The sequence below is a fragment of the Xenopus laevis genome, chromosome 8S, assembly GCF_017654675.1.
Source record: "Xenopus laevis strain J_2021 chromosome 8S, Xenopus_laevis_v10.1, whole genome shotgun sequence".
NCBI classification, from domain to species: Eukaryota; Metazoa; Chordata; class Amphibia; order Anura; family Pipidae; genus Xenopus; species Xenopus laevis.
Window position 1 is genome coordinate 36149403 of NC_054386.1, and position 25292 is coordinate 36174694.

Sequence of the window (25292 nt, forward strand, 5' to 3'; positions counted from 1 at the left end):
AGGGTCACTGGGGGCGAGCTTTTTGACCGCATCATTGAGCGTGGATATTACACAGAGAAAGATGCCAGTCAGCTCATACGACAGGTCCTTGATGCTGTGCAGTACCTGCACAACATGGGGATTGTTCACCGAGACCTAAAGGTATTCTGGGAACAAGTGTTTTATGTATTTAACTCTCCTACAAGTTACTGGGCCTCAACAGCCCACTATGGGATGGCCCATGCAGTTGTCCCTGTTTACATCCCTACTAAAGACAGCCCAGTGTAGAGGCATATGGTTAGTGTGGGTATAAGGGGAATTGGCATTAATAGCTACCAGAATTTGGAGTCGCATTAGCTAGTTTTTACATTGAAAAGACAAGGAATGAATTGCAATTGGCCCTTTAAAGGATAAGTAAATCTTAAAAATTAGTGAATGTAAAATTGATGAGGGTGCTATAAGAACGTTTGCAATGTACATTCATTACTTATTTATCTATTTTCATTCCAAGATATTAAAGCAGGGGTGCCCAACCCTTTTTACCTGTGAGCAACAGATGAAAAGGGTTGCGCACCCCTTTTCACCTGTGAGCAACATTCAGATGTAAAAATAGTTGGGGAGCAACACAAGCATGAAAAATGTTCCTGGGTGGTGCCAAATAAGGGTTGTGATTGGCTATTAGTAGCCCCTATGCTCACTGGCAGCTTACAGGTCAGTCTGTTGGGCAGTACATATAGTTTTTATGCAACCAAAACTTGCCTCCAAGCCTGGAATTCAAAAATAAGCACCTGCTATGAGGCCACTGGGAGCAACATCCAAGGGGTTGGAGCGCAACATGTTTCTCACGAGCTATTGGTTGGGAATCACTGTATTAAAGGATACACTGTACTCTAAATATGAATTAATTTTGTTACAACAGCACCACCTGCTGGTCATTTTCCAGCAAGTCTGACCACCAAGTAGTCAAGAAATTTGTCAGTAGAAAGAAAGAGGCTGCTCTGATGTTGTTCTGCCTACGAAAGATTTGAGAAAGGTTTCTAATTGTTTTGCTAAGCAGAAGAACAACAGAGCAGCCTCTTTCTTTCTCCTGACAACTTCCTTGACTACTTGGTGGTCAGACTGGTCTGAAAATGACCAGCAGGTGGTGCTGTTGTAACAAATTTCATTCCAGTACATGTAACCTCTAATATCTTGGAATGAAAAATAAATAAATAATGAATGTACATTGCAAAAGTGCTTAGAACAACCCCCTCGTCAATTTTACATTCACTTATTTTTAAGGTTTACTTATCCTTAAGAAAACCAGTCTACAAAAAAGGAGGAAAAATGTGACATGTACAGAAAGGTAAAAAGAACTGACAATTCACAGTATTACAGTCATGGAATCCCGTTATTCGGAAACCTCAAAATTAACCCAAAAATTGTAATTCTTTAAAAAAAGATTTTTTTCCTGTAATAATAAAACAGAACATTGTACTTGATCCCAACGAAGATATAATTAATCATTATTGGAGTGAAATCAATCCTATTGGGTTTATTTCATGTTCAAAATATTTTTTTTTAGTGAGCTTTAGGCATGGAGATCCAAATCCAAGCCTTCTGGATAACAGGCCCCAAACCTGTAATAACTGACAAATATGCATTGTGGTATATCAGTTCAATCAAACGTCTCCTCTTTAGAATACAAGCTTTAGCCCTTGTTTTGAGCTAATGACAATAAACCACTGCATTCACCGGGAGTTCTCTGCCCTGCAGATATTGCAAAAGTACATTTAGTAGCTTCTTATTGGCTGTGTAAATTCAGGGAGTTGTTATTCAGTGCAGCAAAGGCTCCTCCTTCACTTTCACTCACTTTGCCTTTAAAGCCAGAGAACCTTCTCTATGCCACCCCATTTGAGGATTCCAAAATCATGATCAGTGACTTTGGCCTGTCCAAGATTGAAGATGGTGGAATGATGGCTACAGCGTGTGGGACTCCCGGATACGTTGGTAAGAAATATCACTAGCAAGTAAGACGCCAGAACATGCTTAAAGGTAGTGGTTCACCTTTACGATAACTTTTAGTTCGTTATAGAATGGCTAATTCCAAGCAACTTCTCAGTTGGTCTTCATTATTTATTCTCTTAAGTTTTTGAATTATTTACCTTTCCAGCTTTCAAATGGGAGTCACAGACCCCATCTAAAAAACAAATGCTCTGTAAGGCTACAAATGTATTGTAATTGCTAATTTTTATTACTAATCTTTCTATTTAGGCATCTCCTATTCATATTCCAGTTTCTTATTCAAATAAATGCGTGGTTGCTAAGGTAATTTGGATCCTAGTAACCAGATAAATAACTCAACGACAATAAATAAAAAAAAATGAAAACCAATTGCAAATTGTCTCAGACTATCACTCTCTGCATCATACTAAAAGGGGATTTATTATGTATGCACACATACTGTTGGGTTTTCTGGTTAAGGCTGTGTTCTAGACAGACGGTATCAAAACGGGTAATTTGTTCCAATCTGAATCCAATTGCCATAATATATAACAAGCTCAGATATAAGAGGCTCTTAATGGCAGGCTTTGAAACAGTGCAACTTTGGTGAGTGTATGTTCTCCTTCTTTCTCCTTCCCAGCACCAGAACTCCTAGAACAAAAGCCATATGGAAAAGCTGTAGATGTCTGGGCAATTGGTGTCATCTCTTATATTCTGTGAGTATCTTCTCTTTTCATCTCTTACAAGTTTATTCCTAAACAATTAGTTTATCCCCTAGAAGACATCATTCTGCCTTAACAGCAAAGTACAGGTATGGGATCTGCTATCCAGAAATCTCGCAATTACTATAGCCATCTCCTACAGACTCTATATTAATCAGATAAATCAATGTTTTTTTAAAAAAAAAAAGTTCCTGAGCATTTTGGATAACAGAATCTTACCAAACTGGTATATATATGTAAGAAAGTATTGCCCTTTTAGATCTCTTGCCTTGAACCACCATTTCGTGATGGTCTCTGTGCTGCCTCAGAGATCACCTGCCCAGAAATACACCATTAACTGTAACAGGAAGAAGTGTGGGAAGCAAAACACATAAACTGTTAATTGGCTCATGTGACCTAACAAGTATGGCTTGTTTGTGTGCACCGTGAATCCTAGGATCCCAGGGGGCGGCCCTTATTTTTTAAAATGTCAATTCTCTATTTAGGAATACCCAATATATATTATATAATTCATATATTTTTATGAAAATAGTTTATTTACTTATGACCTGTTTTATTTAATATATTTTTAGAGACATACATTGTTTTGGGGGTATAGTTTTCCATTAATTTGTTGTTTTTGCTTTACATGACAGGGATCATTTTCAAGAGTTACTGTATTGCCTTAAAAGGGAGTTTCACCTTTAAATTAACATTAAGTATGTTATAGAATGGCTAATTCTAATAAACTTTTCAATTGGTCCTCATTTTTATTTCGTTTAGTTTTGGAATGAATTGCCTTCTTCTTCCAGCTTTCATGTGGGGGTCACTGACCCCATCTAAAAAATGCCGTGTAAGGCTACAAATGTATTGTCATGGCTACTTTATATTATCTTTCCATTCCGGCCTCTACTATCCATATTTCAGTCTCTTATTCAAATCAGTGCATGGTTGCTATAGTAATTTGGATCCTGGCAACCAAACTGCTGAAACTGCAAACTGGAGAGCAAAATAACTCAAAAACCCAAATAATAAAAAATAGAAACCATGTGTAAATTGTCTCGAAATATCTCTCTCTCTAGATGATACTAAAAGTTAACTCAAAGGTGAAAAACCTTTGTAACAGTATGAGGCTGACGTCAAATGGGTAGTTTTTTCTAAAATATGCCACTGGCCTCTGCTGCCTTCCATTGACTTCAATGGAAACGATATGACACGGCTTGTCAATGTGGTTCTTTGGTCAAAAAACACTCATTAGTGCACCCGTAGTGGATCGATGTCTATGTGTGGGTGGGGAGTGTGGCAGGGACATTACAGAAGCTGCTCAAAATGATGTGACGTAGAACAGTTGACATTGCTTAGTTGATGTATTTCAGTCTTCAATAGTTCTGACATTTTCCAGGCTCTGCGGTTACCCCCCTTTTTATGATGAAAATGACTCGGAGCTTTTTAACCAGATCTTGAAGGCAGAATACGAATTTGATTCTCCATACTGGGATGACATTTCCGAATCCGGTTGGTACATTTCACAGCTTTCTGTACCGTCAAACGGACCTTTGTGAGCCAAAATCTGTTCCATCCCCCTCTTCTAAATCGAGAGGCTAACTGTCAGATAGTGTTCTGTTTTCCTGGTACAGTGAACAGGTAGATATTATATCCCTTTCATCTAATGGGCCAGAGGTTTTTCCATGCCAGGAGTGATTTAAATACTCAAAGAGTGCAGAGAAGGTAACCTTTCTTTGCTGCCAGAAAACCGCATAAGAAAGAAGACGTTTCAAGGGTGGGGGGATGCCCCAAGAGAAAAAAAAACTATTAAATAATGAGATCTGCTGGGAATATAGGGGTCCAAAGTGTTCTAGTTATCAGCATTAGAAATTATCTTTAGACACGTCTTCAGAAGATTCATCTATAGAAGATAACATGGGGCTTTGAGGAATAAATTCTAGGCACAGGCATGAGACAGGATTTCTAGTTATTTCAGTTTTCCTAATCATTATCTCTGCTATATTCTCTGTAGCAATGGGATCTATTGTTGTATTCAATTATTATTTTTGTGTAAGCACAGGGTCGGCCTGAGCCGGCGGGACATGGGGAAAAAACCCGGTGGGCCCTGCCAGCCCAGATCTGCACCCTAAGCTGCTTCTTCCTGCTGCGACCCCACTTCTTCGGGCCAGTTGCGGCAAAAACACAATGCAAACAAGCACAGTGGGGGGGGGGTAGTGTCCAGAGGGGGCCCTGAAACTGCAGCCCCGGTGGGCCCTGGGCTCCCCAGTCCGACCTTGTACAAGCACACCGCAAAATTTGGTGATTTTTGTTGGTACAGCAGTACAATTAATTTTTGGGGTTTTAATCCACTAAAACAATTATCAGCATTGGACTGACTAGGGTTGCCATCTCAGGGGCCCAGACAGGCCCCCAACTGCAACCCCCCTCCACCTTCTTAGGCTCCCTATCCCAGCCGCAACCCCCCCCCCCCCGCATACCTTATTCTTTTGCCGTTTCAGTTGGGTCTGTGCTGCCAGTGTCCAGAAGGGCCAGGGCCCACCAGGTTTTCTCATGGGGTCCCACCAAACAAGTCGGACCCTAATAATGATGGTGATAACTGTAATTTCTGTAGTTCTATCAGTCAACTAAATAACATAAAATGTTAATGCCCTGGAAGCCAGTACCAGAGTACATGTATGTACCCATTCACTGGGTGCACACAGGTGCTACCCATTAACAAAGACTCCAAGTTGTGATGTGCTGCAACTCTTCACATGGTTACTGTGTTTAGATGAGACTGTTTTATTCCAGCCAAGGATTTTATACGCCACTTGCTGGAGAGGGAGCCAGAGAAAAGGCTTACGTGTGAGCAGTCACTACAGCATCCCTGGTAAGTAGAAAATGTAAAAATGTACCCACTACTACAGTGGAAAACATAAACATCAGAATGCCGTTAGAAAGGTTTATATAAATATACCAGTAAATAGGGATGTAGCGAACGTCGGAAAAAAAGTTCGCGAACATATTCGCGAACTTGCGCAAAAATGCGAGCGGTTCGCGAACGGTTCGCGAACCCCATAGACTTCAATGGGAAGGCGAACTTTAACATCTAGAAAAGACATTTCTGGCCAGAAAAATGATTTTAAAGTTGTTTAAAGGGTGCAACGACCTGGACAGTGGCATGCCAGAGGGGGATCAAGGGCAAAAATGTATCTGAAAAATCTGCCTGTGTGTGCTTGGAAGAGATAGTGTAGGGGGAGAGCTGTTAGTGATTTCAGGGACAGATGATAGTAAGTTTGCTGGCTAGTAATCTGCTTGATACTGCTCTGTATTGGAGGGACAGAAGTCTGCAGGGATTTGAGGGACATTTTAGCTTAGGTAGCTTTGCTGGCTAGTAATCTACTGTTCTCTTTAAACAACTGCCATACGTTGACCTTGTAGGCATTGTTTGCCCAGTTTTTTTGGACGCAGCCACTGAAGCACAGTTGCCATAAAAAATATGCCATATAAATGCTGAAAATAGTCATTTTTCGCCATACGTTGACCTTGTAGACATTGTTTGCCCAGTTTTTTTGGTTGCAGCCACTGAAGCACAGTTGCCAGAAAAAATATGCCATATAAATGCTGAAAATAGTCATTTTTTGCCATACGTTGACCTTGTAGGCATTGTTTGCCCAGTTTTTTTGGTCGCAGCCACTGAAGCACAGTTGCCAGAAAAAATATGCCATATAAATGCTGAAAATAGTCATTTTTTGCCATATACGTTGAGTCAACGTATGGCAAAAAAATGACTATTTTCAGCATTTATATGGCATATTTTTTCTGGCCTCTGTGCTTCAGTGGCTGCGGCCAAAAAAACTGGGCAAACAATGCCTACAAGGTCAACGTCGTTGACCTTGTAGGCATTGTTTGCCCAGTTTTTTTGGCCGCAGCCACTGAAGCACAGAGGCCAGAAAAAATATGCCATATAAATGCTGAAAATAGTCATTTTTTTGGTCGCAGCCACTGAAGCACAGTTGCCAGAAAAATTATGCCATATAAATGCTGAAAATATGCATTTTTTTGGTTGCAGCCACTGAAGCACAGAGGCCAGAAAAATTATGCCATATAAATGCTGAAAATATAAATTTTTTTGGTTGCAGCCACTGAAGCACAGAGGCCAGAAAAATTATGCCATATAAATACAGAAAATATGCATTTTTTTGGTCGCAGCCACTGAAGCACAGTTGCCAGAAAAATTATGCCATATAAATGCTGAAAATATAAATTTTTTTGGTTGCAGCCACTGAAGCACAGAGGCCAGAAAAATTATGCCATATAAATGCTGAAAATATGCATTTTTTTGGTCGCAGCCACTGAAGCACAGTTGCCAGAAAAATTATGGCATATAAATGCTGAAAATATAAATTTTTTTGGTTGCAGCCACTGAAGCACAGAGGCCAGAAAAATTATGCCATATAAATGCTGAAAATATGCATTTTTTTGGTTGCAGCCACTGAAGCACAGAGGCCAGAAAAATTATGCCATATAAATGCAGAAAATATGCATTTTTTTGGACGCAGCCACTGAAGCACAGTTGCCAGAAAAAATATGCCATATAAATGCTGAAAATAGTCATTTTTTGCCATACGTTGACCTTTTAGACATTGTTTGCCCAGTTTTTTTGGTTGCAGCCACTGAAGCACAGAGGCCAGAAAAAATTAAACCAGTAGGGTTTGCACCCTAGTTTGTAACGGTGGCGGAGGGAGGAGGAGGACGCTAAAGGACAGCTGTGTGTGGAGTCATGAGGCTTGAAGAGAAGGACAGCTGCATAGAAGTCAGAACAAGTCTTCCGGCGTGCAGTAACCCTCCGAGATCCACCCCTCATTCATTTAATAAAGGTCAGGTAATCGACACTTTTGTGACCTAGGCGAGTTCTCTTCTCAGTTACAATCCCTCCTGCTGCACTGAAGGTCCTTTCTGAGAGCACACTTGAGGCTGGGCAAGACAAGAGGTTCATGGCAAATTGTGACAGCTCTGGCCACAGATCAAGCCTGCGCACCCAGTAGTCCAGGGGTTCATCGCTCCTCAGAGTGTCGATATCTGCAGTTAATGCCAGGTAGTCCGCTACCTGCCGGTCGAGGCGTTCTTTGAGGGTGGATCCAGAAGGGTTGTGGCGCTGCCTTGGACAGAAAAACATTTGCATGTCTGACGTTACAGACTGGCCAAAGGGCTTTGTCCTTGCAGGTGTGCTCGTGGCAGGATTACTGGCACCTCTGCCCCTGGAATGTTGATGAGTTCCTGAAGTGACATCACCCTTAAAAGCATTGTACAACATGTTTTGCAGGCTGGTTTGTAAATGCCGCATCTTTTCGGACTTGTGGTATGTTGGTAACATTTCTGACACTTTATGCTTGTACCGAGGGTCTAGTAGCGTTGCGACCCAGTACAGGTCCTTCTCCTTAAGCCTCTTGATACGGGGGTCCTTCAACAGGCATGACAGCATGAAAGACCCCATTCTCACAAGGTTGGATGCAGAGCTATCCATCTCCGCTTCCTCATTATCAAGGACTGCATCATCCACGGTCTCCTCCCCCAGCCACGTACAAGACCAGGGGTCCCCAAAAGGTCACCACTAGCCCCCTGGGAAGCCTGCTCCTGTTGGTCCTCCTCCTCCTCCTCCACAAAGCCACCTTCCTCCTCTGACTCCACTTCTGGCACCTCTCCCTGCGTTGCAGCAGGTGCCTGGGTTCGTTCTGGTGATTCCGACCAGAAATCGTGCGCTTCCAGCTCCTCGTCACGCTGGTCTACAGCCTCATCTGTCACTCGTCGCACGGCACGCTCCAGGAATAAAGCGAAGGGTATTAGGTCGCTGATGGTGCCTTCGGTGCGACTGACCATATTTGTCACCTCTTCAAAAGGTCGCATGAGCCTGCAGGCATCGCGCATAAGCACCCAGTAACGGGGGAAAAAAATCCCCAGCTGTGCAGATCCAGTCCTACCACCCAGTTCAAAAAGGTACTCGTTGACGGCCCTTTGTTGTTGCAGCAGACGTTCCAACATAAGGAGCGTTGAATTCCAGCGAGTCTGGCTGTCAGAAATCAAACGCCTGACTGGCATGTTGTAGCGCTGCTGAATGTCAGCAAGGCGTGCCATGGCTGTGTAGGAACGTCTGAAATGGGCCGACACCTTTCTGGACTGGGTGAGAACGTCCTGGAATCCTGGGTACTTGGAGACAAAACGTTGGACTATTAAATTTAACACATGTGCCATGCAGGGCACATGTGTTAAATTGCCTAGTCTCAACGCTGCCAACAGATTGCTTCCATTGTCACACACCACTTTTCCGATCTGCAGTTGGTGTGGGGTCAGCCACCGATCGGCCTGTGACTGCAGAGATGACAGGAGTACAGATCCGGTATGGTTTTTGCTTTCCAGGCACGTCATCCCCAAGACAGCGTGACAACGGCGTACCCTGGCACGTCGAATAGCCTAGGGGGAGCTGGGGGTGCACAGGTGTGGAGGAGGAGAAGGAGGACCCAGCAGCAGAGTAAGAAGAAGAAGAAGACGAGGTAGAGAGCGATGGAGGAGTAGAGGTGGTGGCAGAACCGCGTGCAATCCGTGGCGGTGACACCAACTCCACTGTTGTTGTTGAGCTACCCATTCCCTGCTTCCCAGCCATTACCAAGTTCACCCAGTGGGCAGTGTAGGTGACATACCTGCCCTGACCATGCTTGGAGGACCATGCGTCAGTAGTCATATGGACCTTTGGCCCAACACTAAGTGACAGAGATGCGGTAACTTGGCTCTGCACATGTTGGTACAGGTGTGGTATTCCCTTTTTAGCAAAAAAATTGCGGCTGGGTACCTTCCACTGCGGTGTCCCAATTGCTACAAATTTGCGGAAGGCCTCAGAGTCCACCAGCTGGTATGGTAAAAGCTGGCGGGCTAAGAGTGCAGACAAGCCAGCTGTCAGACGCCGGGCAAGGGGGTGACAGTCAGACATTGGCTTCTTACGCTCAAACATGGCCTTCACAGAAACTTGGCTGGTGGCAGATGACTGGGAATGGGAACAGGTGGTCAAGGTGGAAGGCGGAGTGGAGGGTGGTTCAGACGGGTCAAGGAGAGCAGAGGTAGAGCAGTAAGATGCTGGACCAGAAGGAGTGTGGCTTTTAGTTTGCCTGTTGCCTTTGAGGTGTTGCTCCCAAAGTGCTTTGTGCTTGCCGCTCATGTGCCTTCGCATAGAAGTTGTACCTATGTGGCTGTTGGGCTTACCAAGGCTCAGTTTCTGACTGCACTCATTGCAAATTACAATGCTTTGTCAGAGGCACACACATTAAAAAAATCCCACACTGCTGACTTTTTGGAAGTGTGCGATCTGGCGGTAACAGTAGAAGTTGGCGGCATTGGCGGCAATGGCGGGTGCGTTGGCCGGCTGAACACAGGTGCCGATACATGTTGTTGCCCTACTGATCCCTGCGGGCTGTCCTCCCTGCTTCTTCTAAGTCTTATTCTCCTACTGCCTCTCTGACTCTCCGTCTCTCCATCTGAACTACCCTCCTCTTGCTCTCTTCTACTAGGCACCCACAAAACATCAATCTCCTCATCATCATTCTCCTCAGATGCATCAATTTCTTCTGACACATCACAGAAGGAAGCAGCAGCGGGGACCTCCTCCTCATCACTCATTATGTCCATCTCTATCGTGTTCTCTGCCAGAATTAAATCTGGTGTAAGGTCCTCATCTCCTTCATCTTCTTCTGGCAATAATGGTTGCACATTACTCAGTTCAAGAAACTCATGGGAAAATAACTCCTCTGACCCCAGTGAAGAAGGGGCACCGGTGGTGGAGGAAGTGTTACGTGGGGTGGCCATAGCAGTGGAGGATGAGGAGGATGTTGTGGTAAAGTTAGAAACGGTAGAGGATGGGGTGTGCTGTGTAAGCCAGTCAACTACCTCTTCAGCATTTTGGGAGTTCAGGGTCATTGGCTTTTTAAAACTGGGCAATTTGCTAGGGCCACAGGATTGCATAGCAGCACGGCCCCTAGCACGGCCCCTAGCACGGCCTCTGCGTGGCGGCCTGCCTTTGCCTGGCATTATTTTTAAAAAAACAACAACAACAACAAAAACTCAGTTGGTTTTTCTGGAAACGATAATACACACAGATGGCGGGTTGAAGAAAACAGTGTGCAAATAATGCCTACAAGGTCAACGTATACACTACTACAGCGGTGGATACGGATTACGTAAAATATATGAATGCTGCTTGAAAAAAAGTAACTCAAGTGGTTTTTCTAGAGACGATAATATTATCAATATTTAGACAAAATGTGAACAAGCTCACACAGCTAGATGGCGGGTTGAAGAAAACAGTGTGCAAATAATGCCTACAAGGTCAACGTATACACTACTACAGCGGTGGATACGGATTACGTAAAATATATTATGGCTGCTTGAAAAAAGTCACTCCGGTGTTTTTTCTGGAGACGGTAATATTATGGATATTTAGACAGAATGTGAACAAGGTCACACAGCTAGATGGCGGGTTGAAGAAAACACTGTGCAAATAATGCCTACAAGGTCAACGTATACACTACTACAGCGGTGGATACGGATTACGTAAAATATATTATGGCTGCTTGAAAAAAGTCACTCCGGTGTTTTTTCTGGAGACGGTAATATTATGGATATTTAGACAGAATGTGAACAAGGTCACACAGCTAGATGGCGGGTTGAAGAAAACAGTGTGCAAATAATGCCTACAAGGTCAACGTATACACTACTACAGCGGTGGATACGGATTACGTAAAATATATTATGGCTGCTTGAAAAAAGTCACTCCGGTGTTTTTTCTGGAGACGGTAATATTATGGATATTTAGACAGAATGTGAACAAGGTCACACAGCTAGATGGCGGGTTGAAGAAAACAGTGTGCAAATAATGCCTACAAGGTCAACGTATACACTACTACAGCGGTGGATACGGATTACGTAAAATATATTATGGCTGCTTGAAAAAAGTCACTCCGGTGTTTTTTCTGGAGACGGTAATATTATGGATATTTAGACAGAATGTGAACAAGGTCACACAGCTAGATGGCGGGTTGAAGAAAACAGTGTGCAAATAATGCCTACAAGGTCAACGTATACACTACTACAGCGGTGGATACGGATTACGTAAAATATATTATGGCTGCTTGAAAAAAGTCACTCCGGTGTTTTTTCTGGAGACGGTAATATTATGGATATTTAGACAGAATGTGAACAAGGTCACACAGCTAGATGGCGGGTTGAAGAAAACACTGTGCAAATAATGCCTACAAGGTCAACGTATACACTACTACAGCGGTGGATACGGATTACGTAAAATATATGAATGCTGCTTGAAAAAAAGTAACTCAAGTGGTTTTTCTAGAGACGATAATATTATCAATATTTAGACAAAATGTGAACAAGCTCACACAGCTAGATGGCGGGTTGAAGAAAACAGTGTGCAAATAATGCCTACAAGGTCAACGTATACACTACTACAGCGGTGGATACGGATTACGTAAAATATATTATGGCTGCTTGAAAAAAGTCACTCCGGTGTTTTTTCTGGAGACGGTAATATTATGGATATTTAGACAGAATGTGAACAAGGTCACACAGCTAGATGGCGGGTTGAAGAAAACAGTGTGCAAATAATGCCTACAGGGCAAATAATGCCTAAAAGGTCAACTTATACACTACTACAGCGGTAGTAAAATAAAAAAAAGTAAAATAAAAAAAAAATGAATATTAAAAAAAAAAAATTAAAGTTGGTGCTGCTGAACTACTAGGAGCAGCAGATTAGCACACCAGTCCCACTCCCCAACACTGCTAGACTAATAGCACTGGGCTCTTATAGTAGTAGTAGTAGTAGTAGTAAAACAACAAAAAAATAAATAAAAGCAGTCCTTACAAGGACTACTGTTATTGCAGCAGTCAGCAGATGAGATCAGAAGCAGGACAGCTGCCCACTGCAGCTACATACAGAGCACTGCAGTAGAACTTCCGGCGAGCGCGAACACCCGATGTTCGCGCGAACAAGTTCGCCGGCGAACAGTTCGCGACATCTCTACCAGTAAACCCACAAAGTAATGCTGCTCTGAGTCCTCTGTCAAAAGAAACAACTTTTCTTTTTCCTTCTTTTGTGTATATATGGGCTTCTGTATCAGACTTCCTGTTTTCAGCATAAAACTCAAGGGCTAGGACTTGAGCATGCCCAGTTTGCTCCTTTCTCCCCTCCCTACTCCTCTACCTGCTGTAATCTGAGCCCAGAGCTATGAGTGAGTGACTCAGGCAGGAAGTGATGTCACACAAAGCTGGGTAAATATTTTTTCTGGCAACTGTGCTTCAGTGGCTGCGACCAAAAAAACTGGGCAAACAATGCCTACAAGGTCAACGTATGGCAAAAAATGACTATTTTCAGCATTTATATGGCATATTTTTTCTGGCAACTGTGCTTCAGTGGCTGCAACCAAAGTGCTTTGTGCTTGCCGCTCATGTGCCTTCGCATAGAAGTTGTACCTATGTGGCTGTTGGGCTTACCAAGGCTCAGTTTCTGACTGCACTCATTGCAAATTACAATGCTTTTGTCAGAGGCACACACATTAAAAAAATCCCACACTGCTGACTTTTTGGAAGTGTGCGATCTGGCGGTAACAGTAGAAGTTGGCGGCATTGGCGGCAATGGCGGGTGCGTTGGCCGGCTGAACACAGGTGCCGATACATGTTGTTGCCCTACTGATCCCTGCGGGCTGTCCTCCCTGCTTCTTCTAAGTCTTATTCTCCTACTGCCTCTCTGACTCTCCGTCTCTCCATCTGAACTACCCTCCTCTTGCTCTCTTCTACTAGGCACCCACAAAACATCAATCTCCTCATCATCATTCTCCTCAGATGCATCAATTTCTTCTGACACATCACAGAAGGAAGCAGCAGCGGGGACCTCCTCCTCATCACTCATTATGTCCATCTCTATCGTGTTCTCTGCCAGAATTAAATCTGGTGTAAGGTCCTCATCTCCTTCATCTTCTTCTGGCAATAATGGTTGCACATTACTCAGTTCAAGAAACTCATGGGAAAATAACTCCTCTGACCCCAGTGAAGAAGGGGCACCGGTGGTGGAGGAAGTGTTACGTGGGGTGGCCATAGCAGTGGAGGATGAGGAGGATGTTGTGGTAAAGTTAGAAACGGTAGAGGATGGGGTGTGCTGTGTAAGCCAGTCAACTACCTCTTCAGCATTTTGGGAGTTCAGGGTCATTGGCTTTTTAAAACTGGGCAATTTGCTAGGGCCACAGGATTGCATAGCAGCACGGCCCCTAGCACGGCCCCTAGCACGGCCTCTGCGTGGCGGCCTGCCTTTGCCTGGCATTATTTTTAAAAAAACAACAACAACAACAAAAACTCAGTTGGTTTTTCTGGAAACGATAATACACACAGATGGCGGGTTGAAGAAAACAGTGTGCAAATAATGCCTACAAGGTCAACGTATACACTACTACAGCGGTGGATACGGATTACGTAAAATATATGAATGCTGCTTGAAAAAAAGTAACTCAAGTGGTTTTTCTAGAGACGATAATATTATCAATATTTAGACAAAATGTGAACAAGCTCACACAGCTAGATGGCGGGTTGAAGAAAACAGTGTGCAAATAATGCCTACAAGGTCAACGTATACACTACTACAGCGGTGGATACGGATTACGTAAAATATATTATGGCTGCTTGAAAAAAGTCACTCCGGTGTTTTTTCTGGAGACGGTAATATTATGGATATTTAGACAGAATGTGAACAAGGTCACACAGCTAGATGGCGGGTTGAAGAAAACACTGTGCAAATAATGCCTACAAGGTCAACGTATACACTACTACAGCGGTGGATACGGATTACGTAAAATATATTATGGCTGCTTGAAAAAAGTCACTCCGGTGTTTTTTCTGGAGACGGTAATATTATGGATATTTAGACAGAATGTGAACAAGGTCACACAGCTAGATGGCGGGTTGAAGAAAACAGTGTGCAAATAATGCCTACAAGGTCAACGTATACACTACTACAGCGGTGGATACGGATTACGTAAAATATATTATGGCTGCTTGAAAAAAGTCACTCCGGTGTTTTTTCTGGAGACGGTAATATTATGGATATTTAGACAGAATGTGAACAAGGTCACACAGCTAGATGGCGGGTTGAAGAAAACAGTGTGCAAATAATGCCTACAAGGTCAACGTATACACTACTACAGCGGTGGATACGGATTACGTAAAATATATTATGGCTGCTTGAAAAAAGTCACTCCGGTGTTTTTTCTGGAGACGGTAATATTATGGATATTTAGACAGAATGTGAACAAGGTCACACAGCTAGATGGCGGGTTGAAGAAAACAGTGTGCAAATAATGCCTACAAGGTCAACGTATACACTACTACAGCGGTGGATACGGATTACGTAAAATATATTATGGCTGCTTGAAAAAAGTCACTCCGGTGTTTTTTCTGGAGACGGTAATATTATGGATATTTAGACAGAATGTGAACAAGGTCACACAGCTAGATGGCGGGTTGAAGAAAACACTGTGCAAATAATGCCTACAAGGTCAACGTATACACTACTACAGCGGTGGATACGGATTACGTAAAATATATGAATGCTGCTTGAAAAAAAGTAACTCAAGTGGTTTTTCTAGAGACGATAATATTATCAATATTTAGACAAAATGTGAACAAGCTCACACAGCTAGATGGCGGGTTGAAGAAAACAGTGTGCAAATAATGCCTACAAGGTCAACGTATACACTACTACAGCGGTGGATACGGATTACGTAAAATATATTATGGCTGCTTGAAAAAAGTCACTCCGGTGTTTTTTCTGGAGACGGTAATATTATGGATATTTAGACAGAATGTGAACAAGGTCACACAGCTAGATGGCGGGTTGAAGAAAACAGTGTGCAAATAATGCCTACAGGGCAAATAATGCCTAAAAGGTCAACTTATACACTACTACAGCGGTAGTAAAATAAAAAAAAGTAAAATAAAAAAAAAATGAATATTAAAAAAAAAAAATTAAAGTTGGTGCTGCTGAACTACTAGGAGCAGCAGATTAGCACACCAGTCCCACTCCCCAACACTGCTAGACTAATAGCACTGGGCTCTTATAGTAGTAGTAGTAGTAGTAGTAAAACAACAAAAAAATAAATAAAAGCAGTCCTTACAAGGACTACTGTTATTGCAGCAGTCAGCAGATGAGATCAGAAGCAGGACAGCTGCCCACTGCAGCTACATACAGAGCACTGCAGTAGAAGGTAGATTACTAGCCAGCAAAGCTACCTAAGCTAAAATGTCCCTCAAACCCCTGCAGACTTCTGTCCCTCCAATAACAGAGCAGTATCAAAACGATTACTAGCCAGCAAACTTTCAACTGTCCCTGAAATCACTAACAGGCAGCAGCTCTCTCCCTACACTATCTCTTCAGCACACACAGGCAGAGTGAAAAAACGCTGCAGGGCTTCGGTTTTTATAGGGAAGGGGAGTGGTCCAGGGGAGAGCTTCCTGATTGGCTGCCATGTACCTGCTGGTCTGGGGTGAGAGGGCAAAAAAAAGCGCCAACAATGGCGAACCCAAAATGGAGAAACGTCGCGCGACGTTCGCGAACTTCCGGCGAGCGCGAACACCCGATGTTCGCGCGAACAAGTTCGCCGGCGAACAGTTCGCGACATCTCTACCAGTAAACCCACAAAGTAATGCTGCTCTGAGTCCTCTGTCAAAAGAAACAACTTTTCTTTTTCCTTCTTTTGTGTATATATGGGCTTCTGTATCAGACTTCCTGTTTTCAGCATAAAACTCAAGGGCTAGGACTTGAGCATGCCCAGTTTGCTCCTTTCTCCCCTCCCTACTCCTCTACCTGCTGTAATCTGAGCCCAGAGCTATGAGTGAGTGACTCAGGCAGGAAGTGATGTCACACAAAGCTAATATGGCAGCTGCTATCCCAAACAAACAGAGAGAGCTTCTAGGGCTGTTTACTCAGGTATAGCAAAGCATTCTGCAGAATAAATAAAGTCTTATAGCTTGCACTATTGAGGCTAATCTATTGGCAATAAACTGCTTAGGTAGCTTTCCTTCTCCTTTAAAATGTAAAAAGCATTAGGGAGCAACACAAGCATAAAAAGTCCCCGGGGATGTCAAATAAATGCTGTGACTGGAAGGCTACACGAGGCTCTGTTTGCCCGTACATCTGGTTTTTATGCAACCAAAACTTGCCCCCAAGCCAGGAATTCAAAAATAAGCACCTTCCACTAAGAGCAAAATCCAAGGGATTGGTGAGCAAAATGTTGCTCGTGAGCCACTGGTTGGGAATCACTGACATAGGGCATAGGGAGCCTGATGCCTGGGAGGTTTACTGTTTTCAATGCATTACTTTACATTACGTTAATGGAGATTTGTAGATAAAGTGCCTTAGACCCTAGGTGCCCTGGACTGCTTCACTCCTCCTAGTAGATATTCCAGTTGACCCAGCAGGTGCATTCCTGGCTTCATTCAGGATGATTATATTATCACGTGACCACTGTGCAGTTATGTGTTTCAGTTTTGCTGCTTCTGGATTGGGTATGTTGGATTTTTAGTTAGGTTAAGGGTAAGAGACAGCAAATTATTTTCTCTCAAGACTTGACTGGCCCCTGCAATAAATCAATATTCCTGCATTACTGTTCTGTATGTATATATCTTAGATTTGTATCTTGGTATACCTTCCTTGGAAAGGGTGCCTAATCTCTGTGGTTGTTTCCATTGTTGCATGTAGGATATGTGGAGACACAGCACTAGAAAGAGACATCCATGGTTCAGTGAGTGAGCAAATCCAGAAGAACTTTGCACGAAGTCAGTGGAAGGTAAGTACGGGCTGTGAAACTATAGAGATTCCAGTATTGTACAGGCTGCTGGAAAAAAAGGGGAGTAGCTCCTAGTAGGTGGATACTGATTCCTTCTTTAACGCCAGTGCAAGCACCCAAAGCATAAAAACCTCCATCATACCTGTATGTGGCCACTGGTGAACCTGGTAATTGAACTAGGTTATTGCTGAGGGGTTCAAATGGGGGACATTGACCCCAACAGCTAGCACCCTAGCAATCAAATAGCTGTCAATATTCCAAACTGGAGAGAATCTGAACAAAAAGTGGAAATTATTAAAAAAAAAACGTAAATTAAAAGAAACCGATTACAAACTGACTCAGGCCCGGATTTCCTTAATCTGCGACCTTAGGCCGCCAGGTTCTTGAGCCCGCCAGCTTTGCCCCCACTGCGAGTGTGAACATGCATGGATGTGCTCGATCGCTGGGGAGCTACGTCTCCCGGGTGCTCCCCATAATGCGGCTGGGTGGCATGCTGCCCCTGTAATTTTGCCGCCCTAGGCCCGGGCTTTTGTGGCCTTGCCACAAATCCAGGTCAGAACTGACTCAGAATAGCACACATAGTACACCATACTAAAAGTCAAGTTAAAAATGAACCTTTAAGGTTTCAGTTGCGCTTGAAAATACATCACCCTGCTATTTATCCATCCAATGCAGAGAGCTTTTAATGCAACTTCGTTCCTCCGTCACATCACCAAAATGGGGCAAAGTGCAGAGACAGAGGAAAACCAGGGAAAACCTACCCCAGAAGAGAAGGACAAGTGGTGACTGGAGGTAAGAGATGTTAGCTTTGTGTTGCATAAAATTTGTTAAGACTGGTTGGATTTACAGTTCCATAGTGCTTGCCAAATTATATCTCCTGCAGGTAAGATTGGCAACATCCGCCATTAAAAGGGGAATTGCTGGTGGTTGTTTGTAACCCAACTTGCCATTTTCCTGTGTGGACATTTCAGCTGTTTGCCTTAATGTCCCCCTAAATCCACTGACTGAGGGAAGGCATGTACAAAACTTTTTAGTCAGTGAAGGTACAGAAGGAAGGTCTCTAAGGAAAGGATTATGTTAGTAGGTACTTTGTTTACATGAGGCAGCACTGGCTTTTACTAGCAAGTACCCTCTACTTCTCTCTGAAGATGCACAGAAACCCCCAACTCGTGTGAATAGCCACAAGGAGGCATGTGAACAAGTTAGTAGTTCGGCAATGGTGAATAATCCACCAGTGTGCCATAAAACAACCATAAAGAGCTGCAAAGCGGGCATATGTATGTGCCATAAAAATCTTCCCTCGCTGACTGATATCTAACCAAGCATTCTAGAATATACTGCCAGCTGCAGAATACATGGAGCCATGCATGCAATGCACAGCAGAAAGATAGTTGAGCCAATCATTAGTCTGTTGTAAAGTGGGTGCCAGGCTTGTTTGGTTTTCAGACAGATTTACATACAGTATCTGAAAGATTTCCAAGAATGAGGAGAGCACTCATAAATAGCAATTTATGCTGTGATGTGTTTATTCAGGCTACTACACGACATGTTTCGGATCCATGTTGGTCCTTTATCAAGTGTAACTAATACAGAACAAATCAGGCTTATATAAGCCCTCCCATAACGTGACTAATTAGCCCTCATAAGTTAATAATATAAAAATATAAAACGACATTTAGCCATTGAAACCATATTCAACATCAAGTGAATGAAAAATCCATATTGTCCAAAATATAGTGCTTAATATTCTTCGGTATTCTGAAAGTGCTGTAAAACAACATATAAAAATATGATAATCTATTTAAGAATATTCAACATACAATTAAAAACACAGAATCTTGACAGGATACTTTCATTATTTGTCTAGCGAATACTAGTAAACCGGTACTAGACAAATAATGAAAGTATCCTGTCAAGATTCTGTGTTTTTAATGTTGTATGTTGAATATTCTTAAATAGATTATCATATTTTTATATGTTGTTTTACAGCACTTTCAGAATACCGAAGAATATTAAGCACTATATTTTGGACAATATGGATTTTTCATTCACTTGATGTTGAATATGGTTTCAATGGCTAAATGTCGTTTTATATTTTTATATAACTTATATTATTAACTTATGACACGCCTGAGGGCTAATTAGTCACGTTATGGGAGGGCTTATATAAGCCTGATTTGTTCTGTATTAGTTACACTTGATAAAGGACCAACATGGATGTCGTGTAGTAGCCTGAATAAACACATCACAGCATAAATTGCTATTTATGAGTGCTCTCCTCATTCTTGGAAATCTTTAAGTATATATCGGGATAGCGGTGTACCCGTGGAGGATTGGATGCATTCTATTATCCAGCTGAGGCAGTGCGGGGAACGTTCCTAGAAATACAAGATTTACATATCTGGTCTGCAACTTTTCTATGAAACTAGGCCAATTCCATGTTGCAAACTGGTGCCCAGAAAACTAGCATTAACTAACACAGTTCTGGGTCCACCATGGGGACACAGGTGTGTGTATTAAGCATTCTAGCTACTAACTTATTGACATGTTGGAAGGATAGTCCATGCAGCAGAATGGCACTGTTTCCATCTACAAATGATGGGAATTAATTTGAGTATAGCAAAGAATCACCGTTGTCCCCCAGCCTTTTTACATTTGTACCTTCTTACCCAAAAACCAACTATGATTAAAATAGCACAGGCAAAGAACAACTTATTTTTGCAGCATTCAGTAAAAAAATGCATGAAGACAATGGTCTGTATGTATGTATGGTGTTCCCAACCGTTAACACTTTCTCTCCTTTACTGTTCTGCAGCTTTAAATGGAAGACTTGACACCTGGGGGTGTCCATACCTGGGACCTCCATGTCAGGCACTACACCCTTGCATGAGCTTGTGGTGACACCTGTCTGCATGATGCCTTCAGTGGCCAATGGCTGTTTTTCCCTTAGCCCACCATGGCCCTCCTTATATTCGTATCCCTTCAGTCGGCCTCCGTTTTATGAGAAGTTTCCTGAGATGTGCTTCAGATTTGTTGGATCTCTAGATTTTACTTATTCCAAAGAGCCATAAACAGAAAGAGAGAGACAGAGAATTTAACTGATGAACTCTACTTTATTTTTAAAAACATTTTTGCTGATTGATCCAGCATGGTGGACAGTGATCTACAAGGTGACCTTGGTCTCCAGATTGGATGATGTACTACCTCATAGCAAAATCATCCCCTCATCAGCATTTACAGACTCTTATTCAACTCAAAGTTTCCACAGCTATAATTCTACAAAAATTACCGCGCAGATACACAATCCCAATAACCATGACATCGTAAATTATATTTATGTAGCCATCTCAAGAATCTGACATCAACTGTGCGAATTCAGTTAAAGGAGCTTGACAAATGAAGATGTTACTTCCAGAAGTGGAATCAGTAAACTTGGAGGCCCATTTATCAAAGGTCGAATTTCGAATTCATGTGAATTTTTTTCTAATTTGAATATACAATTCGACTGGGAGGTTACTTAAGAAAAAATGTGAATATTTGATATTTGATCGAATGTTCCCCTAAAATTTGAATCTAATTCGTATAAATAAGAGTTTTTCTCCAAAAAAATGTTAGGAAGGCTATTAACATTTCCAAATGGCTCAATGGACCTCTGCCCATGACTTGTACAGGTTTTAGGTGGTGAATAATTGAATTACGACTGTTTCCATGGTCGAGGTGTGATAAATCTCAAATTCGAATTTACATTCCAATAGGGGGATTAAAAGTTGAATGTGTGAATTTTGACACTCAAAAATTAGAATTATAATTTACTATTCGACCCTTGATAAATCTGCCCCATAAGCTCTAAATGGTATTGAAAAGATATGAGTGGTTTCTTCTCATTGGTTTTACCAGAAACCCATTTGATATGATCCATTTGATACCCATTTGATATATATATATTTTAATTACAATAGCCTTGAGTGCTCACTTTAATATTACCCAAAAAAGTTATAGGCCCATATTTAAATAAAATAACATTTATAAGAATGATTTCTGTTCCTGTAAATGAATGGTAAAATGGTTTATTATTATATTATTTTTGTTTATTAATAGTGGTTGGTGATACCATAATTCTCCTTATCATGGGTTTCATACGATACACTTGCCAAATAGCAAAATGTTTGGATTTTATGTTTTTGAATGAAGCAAATCCCTGACTGCAAGAAAAAAGTTATACAAGTATACGAAGAAAAGTAAATAAAACTCCGATTTGATCACAATTATACTTTGAAAATCTATATTTAGGATCAACAAAGCTCTGATAGTGAGACAAGGCAACAGAATAAAATAAAACATATTAAAAGAATCAAATAGGAAGCAGGGACTTGGGAGGCAGGGAAGCTAAGCTTGAGGTTATATCTATGGATGTTTTGGCTGTGAACCTTTAAAGTGAAAAACCTACCTTGTTTCAGCATGAACTTGTGCCTCTGCCTAGCAAAACACAGATTCCGTGATCGTTGATGTCATTATGCCTACCCTTTATGGTGTAACTGCTCCAGACCAAGAATGAAATGCTGGTATCCACCTGCACAGATCCAGCTCCACCTCTGGAAGGATTCATTTCTGTGGATATGAAATGCAACCCCTGATCACTGTTAAGATCAATATTCCTACAGTGAAGAAGTGCCAGTGTTGAAAGTGTGCTTAGGCTTCTGGTGTCATTTTGAAACTAAACATTATAAGACTGTGATTTCTTTTTGGAAAACTGTACTCTTACTGTGATTTGGTTGTTATACATTAAATACAAGTGCAGACGTGCTAAAGCACACATTGAGAAGTCTTGTATTTCTTTTTACACCATATTTGAGATATATGGGGGAAATATTATTTTATGCATCTGACATTTCACAACAGTTTCCTTTACAACCTCTTCCAAGTGTTGGGCATCTATATAATACAGTGCCAGCAGACCCACAGCCACTTTTAGAAGTGGAAGGGCTTATCTGAACTGAAGTGTAGTTGCCTTTACTCTTGCCACTGGCCCTATGCTCCTTTAGGGTAAGGCCAGACGAGGAGATTCGGGGAGATTTTGTCGCCTGGCAACTTATCGCCACGTCTTTTGCGCGACTATCTCCCCGAACTGCCTCAGCGTCTTTTCCCCATAGGCTACAGCGCAAAATCGCCTACGCTAATGCACACGCGGTGATGCGTTTTCAATAGTCGCCCAAAATTGCCTCTTGTAGCCTATGGGGAAAAGACGCTGAGGCAGTTTGGAGAGATAGCCGCGCAAAAGACGTGGCGATAAGTCGCCAGGCGACAAAATCTCCCAGAATCTCCTCGTCTGGCCTTAGCCTTATGCTGTACGCACGTTTGCGCTTACTATTTATTACACTAGTGAGCATAAGTTGTGGTGCACATAGTAAATTTTGTATGCAACCCATTATTCATTATACATTTCCTTGTACCCAACCATGGCTCTGTGCAGAGCAAAACAAAACAACTGTGCCAGTGCCCCCTCCCCACAGAAAAAAATTTGGTGTGGCCCGGTTCGCAGGTGTGGCCCAGTGTACGGCCCAACCTAAATTCTGGAATGGTTAGATCTAACTTGGATTAATTTAGTGGCTATTATCAACAATGCCAGCGCAAGATTGATCTTCATATAAATAAAAGCCTTAACATCAATTTATAAACATGAAGACAGTGGCGGAACTACCGGGGGAGCAGGGGGTGCGAGCGGGCCAGGGCCCACACCCCCTCAGGGGCCCCCGGCAGCCCGCGCCCCAATGAAATACGGGCAGAACGGAGGGGGGCAGGGGCCCGGCTGCGCGTCACGCACCAGGGCCCGCCCTCGTCTAGTTACGGAACTGCATGAAGAATTATATTGCCAATTGGCAAGAAGTGCCTGGCTAATACAGTCGGCAATGTGGCAAAACTATAAATTAGATTAGACCTCCACTCTTCCCATCTAACCCTGTAATCATGAGACATCTTGTGGTCCATTTTGGTTTTGCTGCAAAACAGCTTGTAAAGCCAAGACACAAAGCAAACCTACTTTATTATAGATGAAATAACATGTTATCAGATGATATGAATGACCAGAGGCACTTCATTCAATTGCTATCAGGGCAGCACTACAATTCGCATGTGTCAGTGCAATCGATACTCCAAACCATCATGCCATGCAGGGATTGCCTGTTCTGTACCCATTAAATGCCAATGTGTAAGCCAGTTACAGAAACAACCAGACCCATAAATCCAATAATGTTTTATAATAGGCAAAAAAACAAAAAGGCGGCATCCACTGGCAAATATATAAGATGCAAGAGGCTTCTTATTACAGAGGCCATTATAGCTGAGCAGTGATGGAGTGATAAAGAGAAACCATTAGAATTCAGCTTCACGTTTTCCCCACGACACAGCTGTTCAGCCAATCAGTGCTCAACATGCTCTGTAAAGGCTTTGCAGTTGGAGAGAGACAGGCTTTGCGAGAGAGAAAGGCGATGCGAGAGAGAGTGGCAACGCAAAAGAGACAGGCAATGTGAGAGAGACAGGCAATGCGAGAGAGACATGCGGTGAGAAAGGGGCAGGCAGTGAGTGAAAGACAAGAGGTGAGTGAGGAGGCAGGAGGTGAGTGAGAGATAGGAGGTGAGTGAGAGACAGGAGGTGAGTGAGAGAGAGATACAGATGGATGTGCTTAATTCTAAAAAGAAAAAAGACGTGGACTCCAAAAGAAAGTCAAACATCAGCATGACAAGCACGTGACCTGCGTTCCTGTAGTGGTGGAACCAACACCAGTAAAGGACCAATGGAACACCTTCAAAAAATGGATAATGGCCTTGAGACATTTGGTGAGTATGGACAAGATGCCTATCTGTTTAATCAAGGACTAGAAAGATACTTTACACCATCAGATTTTCTAGCAAACCATCAAGATGTAGCCACCTGGCAGTAACCAACATCTTAATTAAAATGCACAGACATTTCTCCTTGGACTTTTCCATCCTGTACCTTGCCATCAACTACATGGCAAGGTACATCTCCTGCAGGCAACTGAAAGCTACCATCCTGAAGCCACTGGAAGCTACTTCCTTGTTTTTGGCCACAAAGGTCATGGATAGAAATTGTCCTTCAGCAGAGGAGTTCCGGAGCCATTTGGAGAAGCTTCTTATACACCAGAATACATTGCTTACGTGGAGAAGCACCTTATCAACCAACTGGAATTTTGGCTGCAAGGACCCACCATTGATTTCTTTCTTGAACATTTCTCCCTAATCAGAGTTTCCAGCGAGAAGTTTTCAGAAGGCAACATCATCACAACAGCCAGTAGCCTTACAGCCGCCAGAGGCATTGCAGCACTGGCCATGACAAAGTATGACTTCCATCCATACTCACTTATGCCAGGAGTGTTTCCAGAGATGCTTCCACAACACAGTCTACATCACCCACCAACCATAATGGAAGCCAGGCAGTGATTATTTGTGCTCCCTAGCATATCAGTAACTGAGTGGCAAACAACAGCTCTCCTGCTGGTCTACCATGCATTCAGCCTTTACAGGGACAGGTGAGAAGATGCTTCTGTTCACAAAGCCTGTATCTATCCCTGAAGGGTTACCCAATTAGCCAAACTAAGGTATTCACCTGGTGTTATTTTGGGCTGTAACAGTCAATTACAGTCAGGAACTGGAAGGGCCAGCAAGATTTTGTCCTCTATTTAACTATGTTGCTTTGGCTGGAGGGGGAGATCATTGGGATAGAGTACCAATAGATT

At 42.6% G+C, this 25292-nt stretch overlaps 1 protein-coding gene across 2 annotated transcripts in view; it reads left to right on the plus strand.

The window, feature by feature from the left end:
• Nucleotides 1-20552, plus strand: part of pnck.S (pregnancy up-regulated nonubiquitous CaM kinase S homeolog) — a 65429-nt gene extending 44877 nt beyond the window's left edge. For both annotated transcript variants that reach the window (XM_041574803.1, XM_041574802.1), the window contains exons 5-12: nt 3-141; nt 1845-1968; nt 2603-2678; nt 4066-4178; nt 5460-5538; nt 17452-17539; nt 18215-18331; nt 20355-20552. In XM_041574803.1, coding sequence (XP_041430737.1) covers nt 3-141; nt 1845-1968; nt 2603-2678; nt 4066-4178; nt 5460-5538; nt 17452-17539; nt 18215-18325 — 730 coding nt within the window. In that variant the 3' untranslated portion in view covers nt 18326-18331; nt 20355-20552. The remainder of the gene's footprint in view (nt 1-2; nt 142-1844; nt 1969-2602; nt 2679-4065; nt 4179-5459; nt 5539-17451; nt 17540-18214; nt 18332-20354) is intronic.
• The last annotated feature ends 4740 nt before the right edge of the window (nt 20553-25292 follow it).